The sequence below is a fragment of the Saimiri boliviensis genome, chromosome 15 (genome assembly GCF_048565385.1).
Source record: "Saimiri boliviensis isolate mSaiBol1 chromosome 15, mSaiBol1.pri, whole genome shotgun sequence".
NCBI lineage: Eukaryota > Metazoa > Chordata > Mammalia > Primates > Cebidae > Saimiri > Saimiri boliviensis.
The window spans coordinates 57,941,205-57,954,364 of NC_133463.1; the positions used below are offsets into that span (position 1 = coordinate 57,941,205).

Consider the following 13,160-nt stretch of genomic DNA (forward strand, 5'->3'; position numbering starts at 1 on the left):
GCTACAACACCTTTAAAAAAAAGTACCAATTACTTTTCTTCCTGGAGAATAATATTTAACTGCCACTATCCAAAACAAAGGGGCAAAGGGAAATGTTGGTACCACATAGGCCCTAGCATGTCACCTGTCACTGCTGACATGATTTGGCCAGTGGTCAAGCATTCATTGAGGAACTAATTGAAACCAATCTTTTGGGGAAAGCCCATTGTTCGGTAGGCACAACAATTGGTGTAGGATCAATCAGTGGACATGAGATCAATTAAAACCAGCTTAAGTTTGTGAAGAGGGACAATTCACACAACTTGAGTTAGATCTCTATTCATTTCAATACTCTCACAATGCAATCCTTAAGCTTCCTTGCAAAGTAGAAAAGCTACTATCACCCTACACTGTCTGGCCAGCCCTTTAAGTAGTTCCATTTTTAATTAAAAACACAGTACACCCTTTGTTGGTACAGATAGTGTGGTCACTTTTAAGAACTACAGTTATTTTAGCCAGAAACGTGGAATTTGTGAAGGGACATCGGTTGAGAAGAAAAAAAACTTTTGATAGATTTTTTTAACACCTTTACCAATTTACATGCTCTTGAAAGCATTTGAATTTTATTAAATCGAAAGGTTGATTTAGAATAAATTACTATTGCACAATTTAGAGTTGGAATGTCAGTGTTTGGGGATGTGAATGGTAATCGTTACAAGAGATTTTGCTAAAAGCAAGCTTTGAAATAAATAGACTCTGGTTCAGATACCTAAGAAGGCACACAGAGATTCTTAGAGATGGCACTGCAGAGAAGGCGTGCAGTATTCCTTCTGGCCGCAGGAGTGCTGTAATGTCATTTTCCACCAAACAGCATCTCTGCATTTAAGTTCTACTAAAACAACATGCTTAGTTCTTCCCCACTCAACCACAATGAGACAGGCAGTGTGGATCAGAAAGCTTCACTGAATTAGTAAGTCATCTAATTAAGGATCTGGCAAAGGATTTTAGATATTTCTATATTTTGCAGACTTCAAGCACTTCAGTTTTTCTAAGTAGACTGCAGCTTTGACTTATAAGAAGAGGAAAAGCCTCTCCAAACACTTTTGACCATAGTGTAATCAAAAATTGCAGGCTTTGCCGAATACTTGAAAAAAATATGGGGATTGAGAAAAGAACCAGTTACGAGGGGAAGAGAGAGGAGACAAAAAGGGACTTTTTCCAAGATAATTATGAAGAGCAAACTCCCAAAAACTTTGGGAAGAAATTTCTCTCTAGTATTTTAAAGTAGAATAATTTCTAAAAATAAACGATTTCCAAAAGCCAGTAATCGAGGGAGTGGGAGGGATAGAAGTGGGAGAAAGTTTATCCTTATAAGCCGCAGGTAGAGAGACAAGCCGCTGATACAAAGACAATTGAAGCGCAGGGACTACAGAAGTCGCACACCATCAGTTATCTGGAGCTCGGCGCCCAGGTGGGCCAATCTCCATCTCTGCCCCTAGGTGAGACCAGTTTAACGATGTCCTAAAAAGCTTAATATAAGGTTCGGCGCCCAGGTGGGCCAATCTCTATCTCTGCCCCTAGGTAAGACCAGTTTAACGATGTCCTAAAAAGCCTTTATATATATATATATATATATATATATATATATATATATATATATATATATATATATATTTCGGAAAGTCCTCCCCAAAATATGAATGCAGGACCGGAGATTACATAGAAAGAGTATGTAATCACATCACAGGTCGAGTGAGACGTCTCCATCTTGGAGAATAAGGAAAAGTCAAGATTGATGAACCCGGCGACAAATTCTAATTGCGCAGAAGTACAAACTGACTAAAGAAAATAGCTCTCATCAGGTCCCTGGCAAAGGGCTGCTGTGCACCTTCCCTGGGCGGGTAATAAAATGTGTGTGTGGTGAGTGGTTTATGTTTAAATCCCCCAAGAAAATGGAATCGTGTCTAGCCGCCCTTCTCCTAAAATGCAGTTGGATTGGTTGCAGCCCCAGCAAACTCAGAGACAGAAATGCACACTAAATCTGCAGGAAAGCGAGTTCCCAGAAACCTTTCTGGAGGCTTCCACCGCCTTCCCCTCAACGCAGTAGTGATGGAGAGGGAGGGAGCAGTTAAAAAGCCGCAAGTGAATTTCATTAACAGAAGCCTCCACTGCTGTAGCTGCTTTTGCAAAGCAAATGAAGAGAGCAAAGTGGGGCTTGTTTTAAAAACGAACCTCTGGAGGCGAGCACTCCCCAGAAAACCAGCGCGGGAATTACTGCTCAATTCAGAAAGTTCCTATCTCGTCTCAGGTTCCAGAGAAGAGATCTATGTTGGCCTTTTTTCTGGAAGTGGAGGTCCTCCCCTTCAACTTGGTACCCCTCCCAAGCTCCGGAATACAGACACAGACACACGCGCAGGCACACCCACACACCCCACGTCTCTTTAGCCAAGTCCAAAGAGATATGAGACCGGGTTTGGGGCGCACGTGGATGGGGAAGGTAAAACAAATGAGCTACAGGGAAGATGGTTAAGAAGACAGAAGTGCAACAACAAAACAAAATGCATGCCACTTAAGAAATACACCCCAAGAGGCAAGTTCAGGTTAGAAGGTGCGGTAGCAAAGTGCGGACGGCAAGACAGCCCTAAGCGCCAGAGTGGCGCCCGGCTCGCAGAGCTCCCCGCGCCTCCAGGGGACAGAAAACACTGAGTGCTCTGTAGAACTCTAGGGTCCTAAAGGTGGGGGAGTGGGGACCCGCAAAAGCTGGGGTGGAGAGCACAGTCCTGCCCAGCCGAGCCCCGGGAGCCAGGGCGTCACGGAAAGCCGCCACACCGCACCCCTGAAGCTCACGCACCTTTGGCAGAGAGGGACCCACCTCGCTTACTGCGTCTCCATCGGTTGCCTTGGCAGTGGCTGTAATCCATACAGTTGAGAATGATGAGAGCAAAGGAGAAAAGGCGAAACCGCATCTGGACTGTCGGGCGGGGGAGAGACGCCTCTCAAAGTCGGGGAACTGAAGGGCTCACGCACGGAGCCGGCGCCAGCCGCGCCGCTGGGGAGGACTCAGGGAGACTCGTCACTCACACTCGGGCCGCACCGGTCAGTTTGGCGCGATCAGCATCTCTCCGCCACGAACCTGAGAGACGAGGAGCGAAAACAGAGTGGGTGGGGGATGGAGAGAGCCCCGCGGAGGCAGCTGCGCCTTCGCGCGTCCCAATTTAAAGAAGAGAGGGAAGGAGGAAGCTAACCCAGTGCCTGGCAAGAGCCGCAGAGCGGCTTAATCCAGAGCGTGCAGCTGTGGATGAATTCGAGAGGAAGGTGATTACAATCAGTGAATTAGCAACCTCTGCCGAGCCCTAAGCTCCGACTCCGGGGCATTAGGGCGTTGTACGGGCGCTCCCGGGAAAGGAAAGAGCTCCAAAGGCACTGAGAGCGCAGGGATAAAAGAACGCTCTTGGGCCATTTGGGGCCCATGGCTGGGTACCCGAGCGCCGCGGCTGCGGCTGCCTTGGTGTGGGTCGCCTACCGTGCGCACGTCTCGGGCGGCGCGGCCTCCCTAGGCGCAGCGCTCCATCCTGGGCTCGGGAAGCGAGCCGCTCGGTTAGCACGTGGGCTGGGGAAAAGTTTGCCGAGACCAGCCGGGAGCGCCTGGCAGCTAAGGGATTTGAGCAGCCACGGGCAGGAGCGCGGAGCTGCGGGTGCAGCCACTGGGATGCTCCGTCCCTGTCCGCGAGTGCGGTCCCCGGGCCAGGGGTGCGCTGGCTCTCACTCTCTGTGCCCCTAGCCAATTGTGCCGCTTCCTGCGCTTTCTCCACGGTCACTTCACAGCTAAGGTTTCTTTCTTCCCGAGCTGTAGAAGGCAGAACAGTCCCGGGAAGACGAAATGATCCGAAGGGATGTGGCTAGCGCACTTTCCGATAGAGATGCAGACGGGCAGAGGCTCGGGATGCTTCTATAAGTAGGTGGTGCTGTGGTCCAAGGCATCTAAGTCTAGGCTGCCTCGGAGTTCCTGGGTCCTAAAGCCAGAAACGCCCGGGTTTCCCTGAGGTCCTAAAGAACGTTGACAGCCAACAGCGCGCCTAACTTTGGGCGAATCCTCTGCTTCGGCCTTTCCAAAATGCAGGAGAAAAGCTGAGATGGAGATGACCCCTGACATTGCTGGGTCCCAGAACCCGGCCGTTCACTCCCAAAGCATCCTCTCCAGCGCTGTAGGGTCAGTTCCAACCTCAGCGGCAACCTTCCTGCAGGGGGACTGCGGCCTCTCATAAGCAGAGTTTAAACTTTTACAACATGCCACACCTCTGCCACTTTTAAATTTACATCTTGGCTATGTTTTGCAGGAAGGTATGTTAGCCGGCTGAAATTATTTATAAAACCCGCCTCAGTTTGAGGAGACGGGTATTCCCAATATCTTTTGCTTATTCTCAGAACTGTTAGTTTTTACTTTGTTTCTCCTCCAATAAAACTAACAAAACCTCGTGATCTGTTGTCTGAAGTACTCAAGAAGTTGGGCCCTTGATTCTTTAAAAATAATTTTTAAAAGTTCACTTCCCACCAAGGTATTTTTCATTCTTAATTCTTAATTCCCCTCTCTCCTCCTCCCATTTCCAGAGTCTTTTGAATTAAACTTTTAGGTGCTTTGGGTTTGGTGAAAATATTCTGTTTAACGAAGTGTTGCATTAAATAGACTTGATGCCATCCAATTGCATTCTAGTGGAATCTGTCCACATTCACTACTGTAGGAAAAAATGTATTATTCCTTAAGCAAAAGATAAGAATCTATCCTACTAACTGTGGCAGTATGAATGTCTATAAATATGCCCACAGTTACCATATTATGATAGCATTTTATACTATTTAAATTCCCTTTTCTATTCCTTCAGTTTCAGAAGATGTTCAGAAATTGGATTATTTAAAAGACAATCATATAAAAATAAGAATATTGCAATACTTATATTTATTAACTCTTCTATTATTGCCTGTTCATAACTGTTTTACAGACTCACTATTAAATAGCAGTATTTATGTGGTAAGAATTTCAGCATTATATCTTTTATGCATACCTGAGAACACCCAAGTAAATCTGAGTTAAGGTCACTAGTCCCATTTCATAGTTAAGGAAAATCAGCCCTGAAACTGACCCACAGGGCACAAATAGAGTTGAAAAAACACATTTCAGAAACAGTGGATCTGTTTCTCGACTTTCGAGTCCTTGATTTTTATCACAGAATTTGGAAGCAATTAGAAACATTTCAGTGTAGGGAGTGGCCCAGTGCTTGGCACAACTTGATATTCCTTGATCATCTTGATAGGATGCTGAATATCTCTTTACCATAAATACTACTTCTTTCCAAATATAGTCATATATGCACACAACAAATGAATTGTGCTTAAAGAGAAGTTAAATCTACGGAGAAAACAAAGAAGTATTCCCTAGATAAGCCTCCCTGCCTTCTTACAAAGCTTTGAGATCCATTCAAGATCAATGGTCATCAGTGTCCTTTAAAATATTTGAAGGCAAAAATAAACACAAGACCAAGCAGATATAGCTCTACCATTAATCACCTGGGAAACTTTGGGCAATTTTCTGGCTCTCAGTTTCCTTGGCAGTATTTTTAGGAAATCCACCGAAGGTCTCTTTCACCTCTACCATGTTCTGATATACAGTCAATTTTCTATTTTTATTAGGAAGTTTTTGCTATGGTATCTAACCAGTGTGAGGGCAAACTCATCAGTGAGGGATTCTTTGTGTAGAAAGAAGAGGGTTAGCCATTGTTAAATTTACAGACCACTTTCAACCTTTATCCCTTCAAAGATAACTTCCCATAATTTTAATCCTTTCTGTTGCACAGTTGGTGCATTTTTAGCCAGAGATGCTTTTCAGTGAACCCCCAGATTTCACTCATGAAGAAGAGTTTTGACAGCACCACTTCTGTGGAAAAAAATGATTAATGTGTTTAGTAAAAAAAGAATAGGCTCTGGAAGAAAAGAAAATTCCCAATTCCTTCTTATGCTCCCTCCTGGTCTCTCCCTGCCTCTTAAAGGACACCAGTGAACCTTAAAACTTTGTCAGACTTACTTCTTGGGTACTTGGAGTCTCATACTTAATCACTTTGGGACTAATTTGTTGATAATGCGGGCTTTTTTTTTTTTTTTCTTTTAACATTCACTGAATATTTTTCCTGACTTCAAGATCCCAGGAATGTTCTGGCTACTAAAAAATAAAACCCTAGTGGCTCCTAGACTATCATTAACTTTAATCCCATATCTCTGCTTCCTTTCATTTCTAAACTCTGAATGTGGTGGTGTTGAAGCTCACAGCTCACAGTTTCTTCATCTTAGAGACTCAATGGACTTTTTCTTCAAACTGAGTTTATATAGTAGTTTTATTAAACTGGCTTTGTAAATAGACTTGCTCCTGGGGTTTGTTTACAGAGAAGGATACTAAGGAGGTTGACTCTATACCACTCACTAGTGACATGGAAAATTAACTGAGGGCAGAAGTGGGGGATGATGTTATAGATGAGAGACAACTTTTGTATTTTATTTTTTGACTTATAATTCATACAGCTCAAAATTCAATCCTTACAAAAGAGTATAACAGGGCAAAGTTCTCCTACTTCCTTCTCTCAGGCATCCAGTTCTCCTTAGAGCCAATCAGTTATTCTTACACAAACTTTCAGGTTTTTGGTATATTTCAGGAGATGTTTTGTGCTAATCAAGCAAGTAACTTGATAATCTTTTTGCTTATCAAGCAAGGAGAGAAGGAAGTATATATATATAAACATATATATGCACGTTATATGTATGCCTATATATGTGCATGTACATATGTATAATATTCTTCCTTCTCTTTTTTATGATATTTTCTTGTAATATACATGTAATATGTATAATATTCTTCCTTCTCTCTTTTATAATATATTCTTCCCTCTCTTTTAGGCAACTAGAATACTGTATTCACTAATCTGTACCTTGATTTTTTTAATGTTATCTAGATCTTCATGGTATCAGTTCATAGAGAACTATCCTGTTCTTTTTATACAGTCACATATTATTTCATTGTATGGCTGTATTTAGCCAGCCTCCCTACAAATACACATTTAGATTGTTTTCATTCTTTATCTATTGTAAGCAATGCCTCAATTAACTTTTTCATGTGTCATTTAACCTTTGCATTATAAATTCTTAGAAGTAGAAAAGTTGAATCAAACAGTTAGATATATGTGTGTGTGTTCTTCAAATTGACTTCCACAAAGTTTCTTTCATATTACACTGTGTAAAAATGTAAAAAGTCTATCTCTAGATACTGGCTAACCCCTTTTGAATTTTGACACTTGTAGGCAAAAAGTGGTATCTCAGTAAAGTTTTAGTTTGTATTTCTTTTCTTTTAAGTGAAATTTTGTATGTCTTTAGTATGCTCCATCCGTTTGTATTTTCTTTTCCATGAACTCGCTGGAGATAAAATTTGCTTCTTTTTCTATTGTGTTCTTGGTCATTTGTTTTTATTTGTAGACTTTACATATATTGATAGATGTTGTCTTATGTGATTTGAGTTGTAAATATTTTTCCAAGTTTCTCATTCATCTTTTGACTTTGTTTTTGATATATATTAGTATGTAGAAAAATTTTAAATACTTTTATGTAGTGCAGTTTGCCAATCTTATCTTCTATAACTTCTCTGCATTATACTTGAAAAAGCTCTTCTTCATGCCATTTGCCATTTTTTTTTAGATTTTCATTTAGGAATTTTCTAATATATTTTTTCAATGTTAACAACCATGGGATGTTAGTAATTTTATGACTGTACAATGTGGGTTATAGTAGAATAAAGTCTTCTGAATCTTTCTTGAGCATTTATGCTCACAGACTTGGTTGACTCTGGCACTGATTCTTGTTTTCATTAGCTAATTGATTTAGAGTTCTCTTTTATGTTATCTGATATTCATTCTCAGATGTGAAATTTCTCACAATCTTTTTATTCGTTGTTGATATTTGTGGACGTTGTATGTACTCTTCCAGTCTAGATAGCATTTTTCCTGTTAAATATAAGCAGAATGTTTTGCTAGTTGCATGCGATAGCCTATGTTCATTTGTTATATTTTGTATGAAGTAATTATATTAATATGGAAGATCTTCAACAAGGTCACTGACCAGTCCTTATCTAGGCTAATTTGTTTTAAAAAGCCACATCATAATCACTTATTTAACATTTTAAAAATGTGTAAATATTTGACTCCTCCAAATGTTAATACTATTTTCTGCCACTTGAGAACTCATCTGTAGACTGATGTGATAAGGCCTATTTCTCATTTTGTGCTTTATCCCCATGGAAGAAATCCAGGAGTTTTGTTGACTTCAAAGGAAGTCCAACACAGGCCAGCTCAAAAGAGAAAACTCAAGATTTGACCCAAAGTTTTCAAATTATTTCCCTTATTTAATCTTGTGTGCCCTGAACTCTTTTAAAACTAAAGTAATATGTGTCATTTTCATTCTCTTTGGTGTGAATGTGGTTGCTAGAACAAAGCATTACTCCACCCAATTAACAAGAGATACAGAGAAATTCACACTTTTCTTAAGAATTAGGCTGAGTTTTCATTAAATGAATAGAATGTCTGGTGTTACTGTGTTCGTGGACACTCAGCTAGCTATGCTAATTGAAATAAACAATAGAACAGGTAATTCCTAAAGGCAGGAAATATCCTCTTCTGAACTTTTTTCTGTACCGGTATTCAAAATAGATATGCCTCTCCTAAGCATTTCATTTGTCTTTAACTTATAGTTGTAATGAATTGTGTTACTGCTCAAGAACAAATTTGTCAGCCACCCTCAGCAGATGTACAAAAGTTTATGTCACACATTTTATGGACTAGTTTCATTTCTTGCTTCATTTTATGTTTCTAGCCTTATCTTCCCTTTCCCACATTTTCTTCAGCTATTTGCAATGTATTTTACTTTGCTACTTTGCAGTATCATGTGCATCTCTAGAAGCCCTTTTAACTTGCAATTGTGTGGAAAAATTTTGTTATAGATAAAAGAAAAAATATATACACAGGTCAGAGATCCAATGTAGGAATTATTCTAGTTCCTGGGCATGTCTATACTAACTATTCATTCCAGAAGTTAAGAAATAAATATGGGGCAGGTTTAGGGATTAACGAAGCCCACTAGGGCACAGGCTCAAGCCAATACTCTAGTAATCAAAAGTCCATTTAGTTTCCTTTTTCAGAAACACAGTCATCTAAGTAAATGGACCTAGGTCTTACTGCGGAAGACCAGGAAAAAGATTTACAGTGAGGATGCTGGTTCCAGAGACTTGACATCTTCATTCAAGGAGCTCTGGGGCTCCTGGCTATGAACTGGGGCTACGAATGGCTCAAGTCTGGAACTGGTTAAGGAGCTGTGGCTTTCTGTTGTAGTGACTTGAGTTATACTTCCGCGAGCCAGAAAGGAAGTTTTCTGCTATACTGATCAAGAAAGGCCTTAGTAAACTGCTTACCTATTTCGATCCTAGAGAAATAATAAGTTATAAATACCAGCTACAGGCTGGGTGCAGTGGCTCATGCCTGTAACCTAGCACTTTGGGAGGCTGAGGTGGGTGGATCACCTGAGGTCAGGAGTTTGACACCAGCCTGGCCAACATATTGAAACCTAGTCCCTACCAGAAATACAAAAATTAGCCAGATGTGGTGGTACGTGCCTGTAGTTCCAGATACTTAGAAGGCTGAGGCCGGAGAATCACTTGAACCCAGGGGCAGAGGTTGCAGTGAGCCAAGATCACACCACTGTACTGCAGCCTGGGCAACAAAATGAGACTCCGTCTCTAAATAAATACCAGCTACAATCATATGACTAGTTGTAAAACACAGACCATAGTTACAATTATTTCCTCCTTGATTTAAAATGAATATCAATATTTTTCATCCATATTCCTCTATTATCTAAAAGAAGATGATGTGTTAAAACTGTAGTTAACCTTTATAGCTCAGTATTTAAACTACAGAATATGAAATAGCAAGTGTGACTCGGATAAAAGAATGAATAATACCCCAGGATGAATAATAAATGGGCATATGGAACTTTGTATATCCTGTTTTGGGAAGAAAGTCAGTATGCTTTTGTGTAGAAAAGTGTGCCATGTTATGTGGAAGCACAAATTTGGGGATTAATGTGGTTAAAAGAGGCATGGGTTGGATGCCAGATTGTCAAGGGATGGACTGTTGTGATTTGTAGTGAGTCCCCCAGGGTCAGGTGGGACCTATATTTCCCAAAGCTCCTGCTGTGTGATGATTTTGTGTTAGAGTTCGATAAAAGAGGAATTGTATAAAATTTGGTGGGGGTAGAGATGCACAAATAAAACAGTAGTTAAGACTTTCAGAAAGTCATTTCACAGTGAGATGCAATGAGAGACACGGTAGAGGTCTACAGTCGGGAGCAGCTTGAAACTCATTCTCCTCTGCATGATATCCAGCTCTTCTTTCTGACTAATGGCCCTGGGGACCTTCAGAGATGCCAGGGCCACCACGAGATGACCAGTTATAGAGTCAATACCTTTCTATAGAACTCTCCACAAATTTCTCTGTCACCATCACACTATAGTGGCTGGGGATGTTTGGCTTCTCAGACATGTTAGTGGCTCCTCTGATCCTCTCGTTCCCTTTTCAGAACTTTACTTCCTCAGCTGTAAGATCTCATTCCTATCATAAATCCATTATTTATAACACCCAGTGACTCTTTTCCCCTGACTGAATCATGATGGATACAAATATTATATATTGATTTTCCATTATAAAAAATGAAAACTTATTTTTCTCCTGCTTCTTCCCTATCCACCCTCCTCCCATCCTTCAAATATGGTTAGATCAATATTAAGTGGTTCTATTATTATGACTAAATATGTTATTCAGAGCTGAGTCATGTAGGAAACTGTGACTACAGTTACTTTTCTGGCAACTTTTTGTTTTCTCTGGAATTATCATCACCTTGTTTTCTCCTTTGCAGAGTTTTCTTACCAAAAATTCAACCCAAACTTTCTTCAGGTCATTTTAATAACCTCTTAATATGTTCATTCATACCAAGTAGGCCATCAGCTTCATCTTCTTAACATCCCTTTTGATGGCTCTGGCATGCTTCAGCTGGCCTAGTTCACCTTTGTGCCTGATATCCAGTTTTCATTCTGGGATGTCTCCTCACCATCTTCCTAAGGATTCCCTTTCTCTCTTACCTCTGGTGGACTTTGTTTCCTTTGTCTCATATCTTCCTTTTTCCTAATCTTCCAGTGTGGTAAAGGATATTCTCCAAGAGTTTCCTAAAAATTTTGCAAAGGGATAAATGTTTTGAAATATTGCACATTCAAAATATGTCCCTATTCTACCCTCACAACTGATTATTTGACTGTGTATAAAATTCTAGATTGAAATCATTCTCCTTTGGTATTTTAAAGACATTTCTTCATAGCTTTTTACCTTCTAATATTGCTTGGCAGAAGGCAAAAGCCATTCTAACTACTGATTCTTTTTTATGTTCTTGTCCCAAAGCTTAGAGGTTTGAAATTTCACTAAAAGTACTTTGGTTTGGATTCTTTTTCCATTGACTTTGCTGGAAGTGTGATGACCTTTTACATTTGGAAATTTATGTCCTTCCATTCTGGAAATGTTCTTGAGTTGTTTTGTGGATGATTTTCTTTCTTTTTCTTTTTTTTTTTTTTTTTTTTTTTGGAACACCTATTGACTGGACCGTATGGAGTGGTCTTCCAATTTTTCTACATTTTCTCATCTCTTCGTCTCTTTTTCTCTACTTCTTAGTATATTCTCTCAATTTTATCCTCCAACTCTTCTATTGTATTTTCCATTGCTTTTCCATTTTGTTAAAATGCAAGAAGTCTCTTTTTCTTTATACAAATTTCTTTACTGTGTATTAGTCTCTGTTTCTTCCAAGTTGCTTTTCTCTGTTTGTGTCTTTACCTTTCATCTTTAAGGATTTGAGGATTTTCTTGATATGTGGTAATCCTTAGATATTTGCTTATATTTAAAAGTGATATGAAAGGCTGATTAATAATGCATCACACTTGGGTGATGCTTTTCAACTTAAGCTTTACCATATGGTAAAAATGGACCATAAGTAAACTGACTAAGACATTTATTAGGGGGATCCAAATATAATTTATTTAATTGTTTTCACTGGTTGATCAGATTTCCCAGGGAAAAATTTGCCAGCATTTTTCCAAAAAGGCAACTTCTGGTGTAACAAGGAGGGTTAGGTGTGGGTAGTGGTTGTCTTCTCTTTTCTTATTTTCCTTGCAGACTCTTCCCCTTTTGAAAAAAAAAAAAAAAAAAAAAAGCATTTTGCTGAATATTTAGTGGGGTTTCAAGAAAGTACAAAAGTAGAGGCATGCAAGTCTGTTCCATTGTTATTTTTCTTCATGTGTTTTGCCTTTATTCATTCAACAGATATTTATTTATGTCTTTTATACTGACATTGTTAGGGTGCTGAGGATACAGCAATTAGAAAGGAAGAAAAGATCCTTCCCCTTATGAAACTTACATCCCAACTGAGAAGAGTTAAAAAATAAAAAGTAAATAAACAAAAGATTATCTTTGACTTTCAAGGTTTTTATTTTAGTACTTTTTATTACGATACAATATTTAAAACTCCCAAATAGCCTTTTCCAAGTGTCACCAGTTACTTAAAACTTACTCATTTCCTTTATCATTTACTTTATAGCTATGCATTTTAAAAATATAAACCATTGATAAGTAAATTTTAAACATGGTCTGTTACTCCTAAATACTTCCAGAGACAGTAGCATCTACTTATATAACCTCAATACTGTCAAAATTAGAAAACTTAATATTGATGTAATATTACTGCATAATCCAAAGTCTATATTCAAACATCCTGAGCTGTCCAATATGTTCAATAAGTTACAAACTTGTTCCCCAAACCAGGCTTGAGTTGAGAATTATATACTACACCTACTTGTCATACCTGTTTGTCCCCTTTAGCCTAGAACTGTTCCTTAGACTTACTTTGTCATTCATAGCCTTGGTGTTTTTCAAAAGCACCATTCATTTTGTCCAGTGTCCTTTAGTTTGGCTTTGTCTGATGTTTCTTCATAACCTGATTAAGGTTATGCTTTCTATGGAATTGATGCAGTATCCGCCATAGGACATCATATCAAGAGG

At 39.5% G+C, this 13,160-nt stretch overlaps 1 protein-coding gene across 10 annotated transcripts in view; it reads right to left on the reverse strand.

Annotated features, from left to right (window-relative positions):
* The window catches only part of RSPO2 (R-spondin 2), a 255,326-nt gene that overhangs the window by 174,520 nt on the left and 67,646 nt on the right, over positions 1 to 13,160 (reverse strand). For 4 of the 10 annotated variants that reach the window (XM_074387048.1, XM_074387046.1, XM_074387044.1 and 1 more), the window contains 2 exons: positions 3,503 to 12,287; positions 2,831 to 3,112 (listed from right to left, as the gene is read on the reverse strand). The exons of 1 other annotated variant lie outside the window; for it this stretch is intronic. In XM_074387048.1, coding sequence (XP_074243149.1) covers positions 2,831 to 2,945 — 115 coding nt within the window. In that variant the 5' untranslated portion in view covers positions 2,946 to 3,112; positions 3,503 to 12,287. The remainder of the gene's footprint in view (positions 1 to 2,830; positions 3,113 to 3,502; positions 12,288 to 13,160) is intronic. 5 more of the 10 variants (XM_074387050.1, XM_074387049.1, XM_010349273.3 and 2 more) reach the window with 3 other exon arrangements.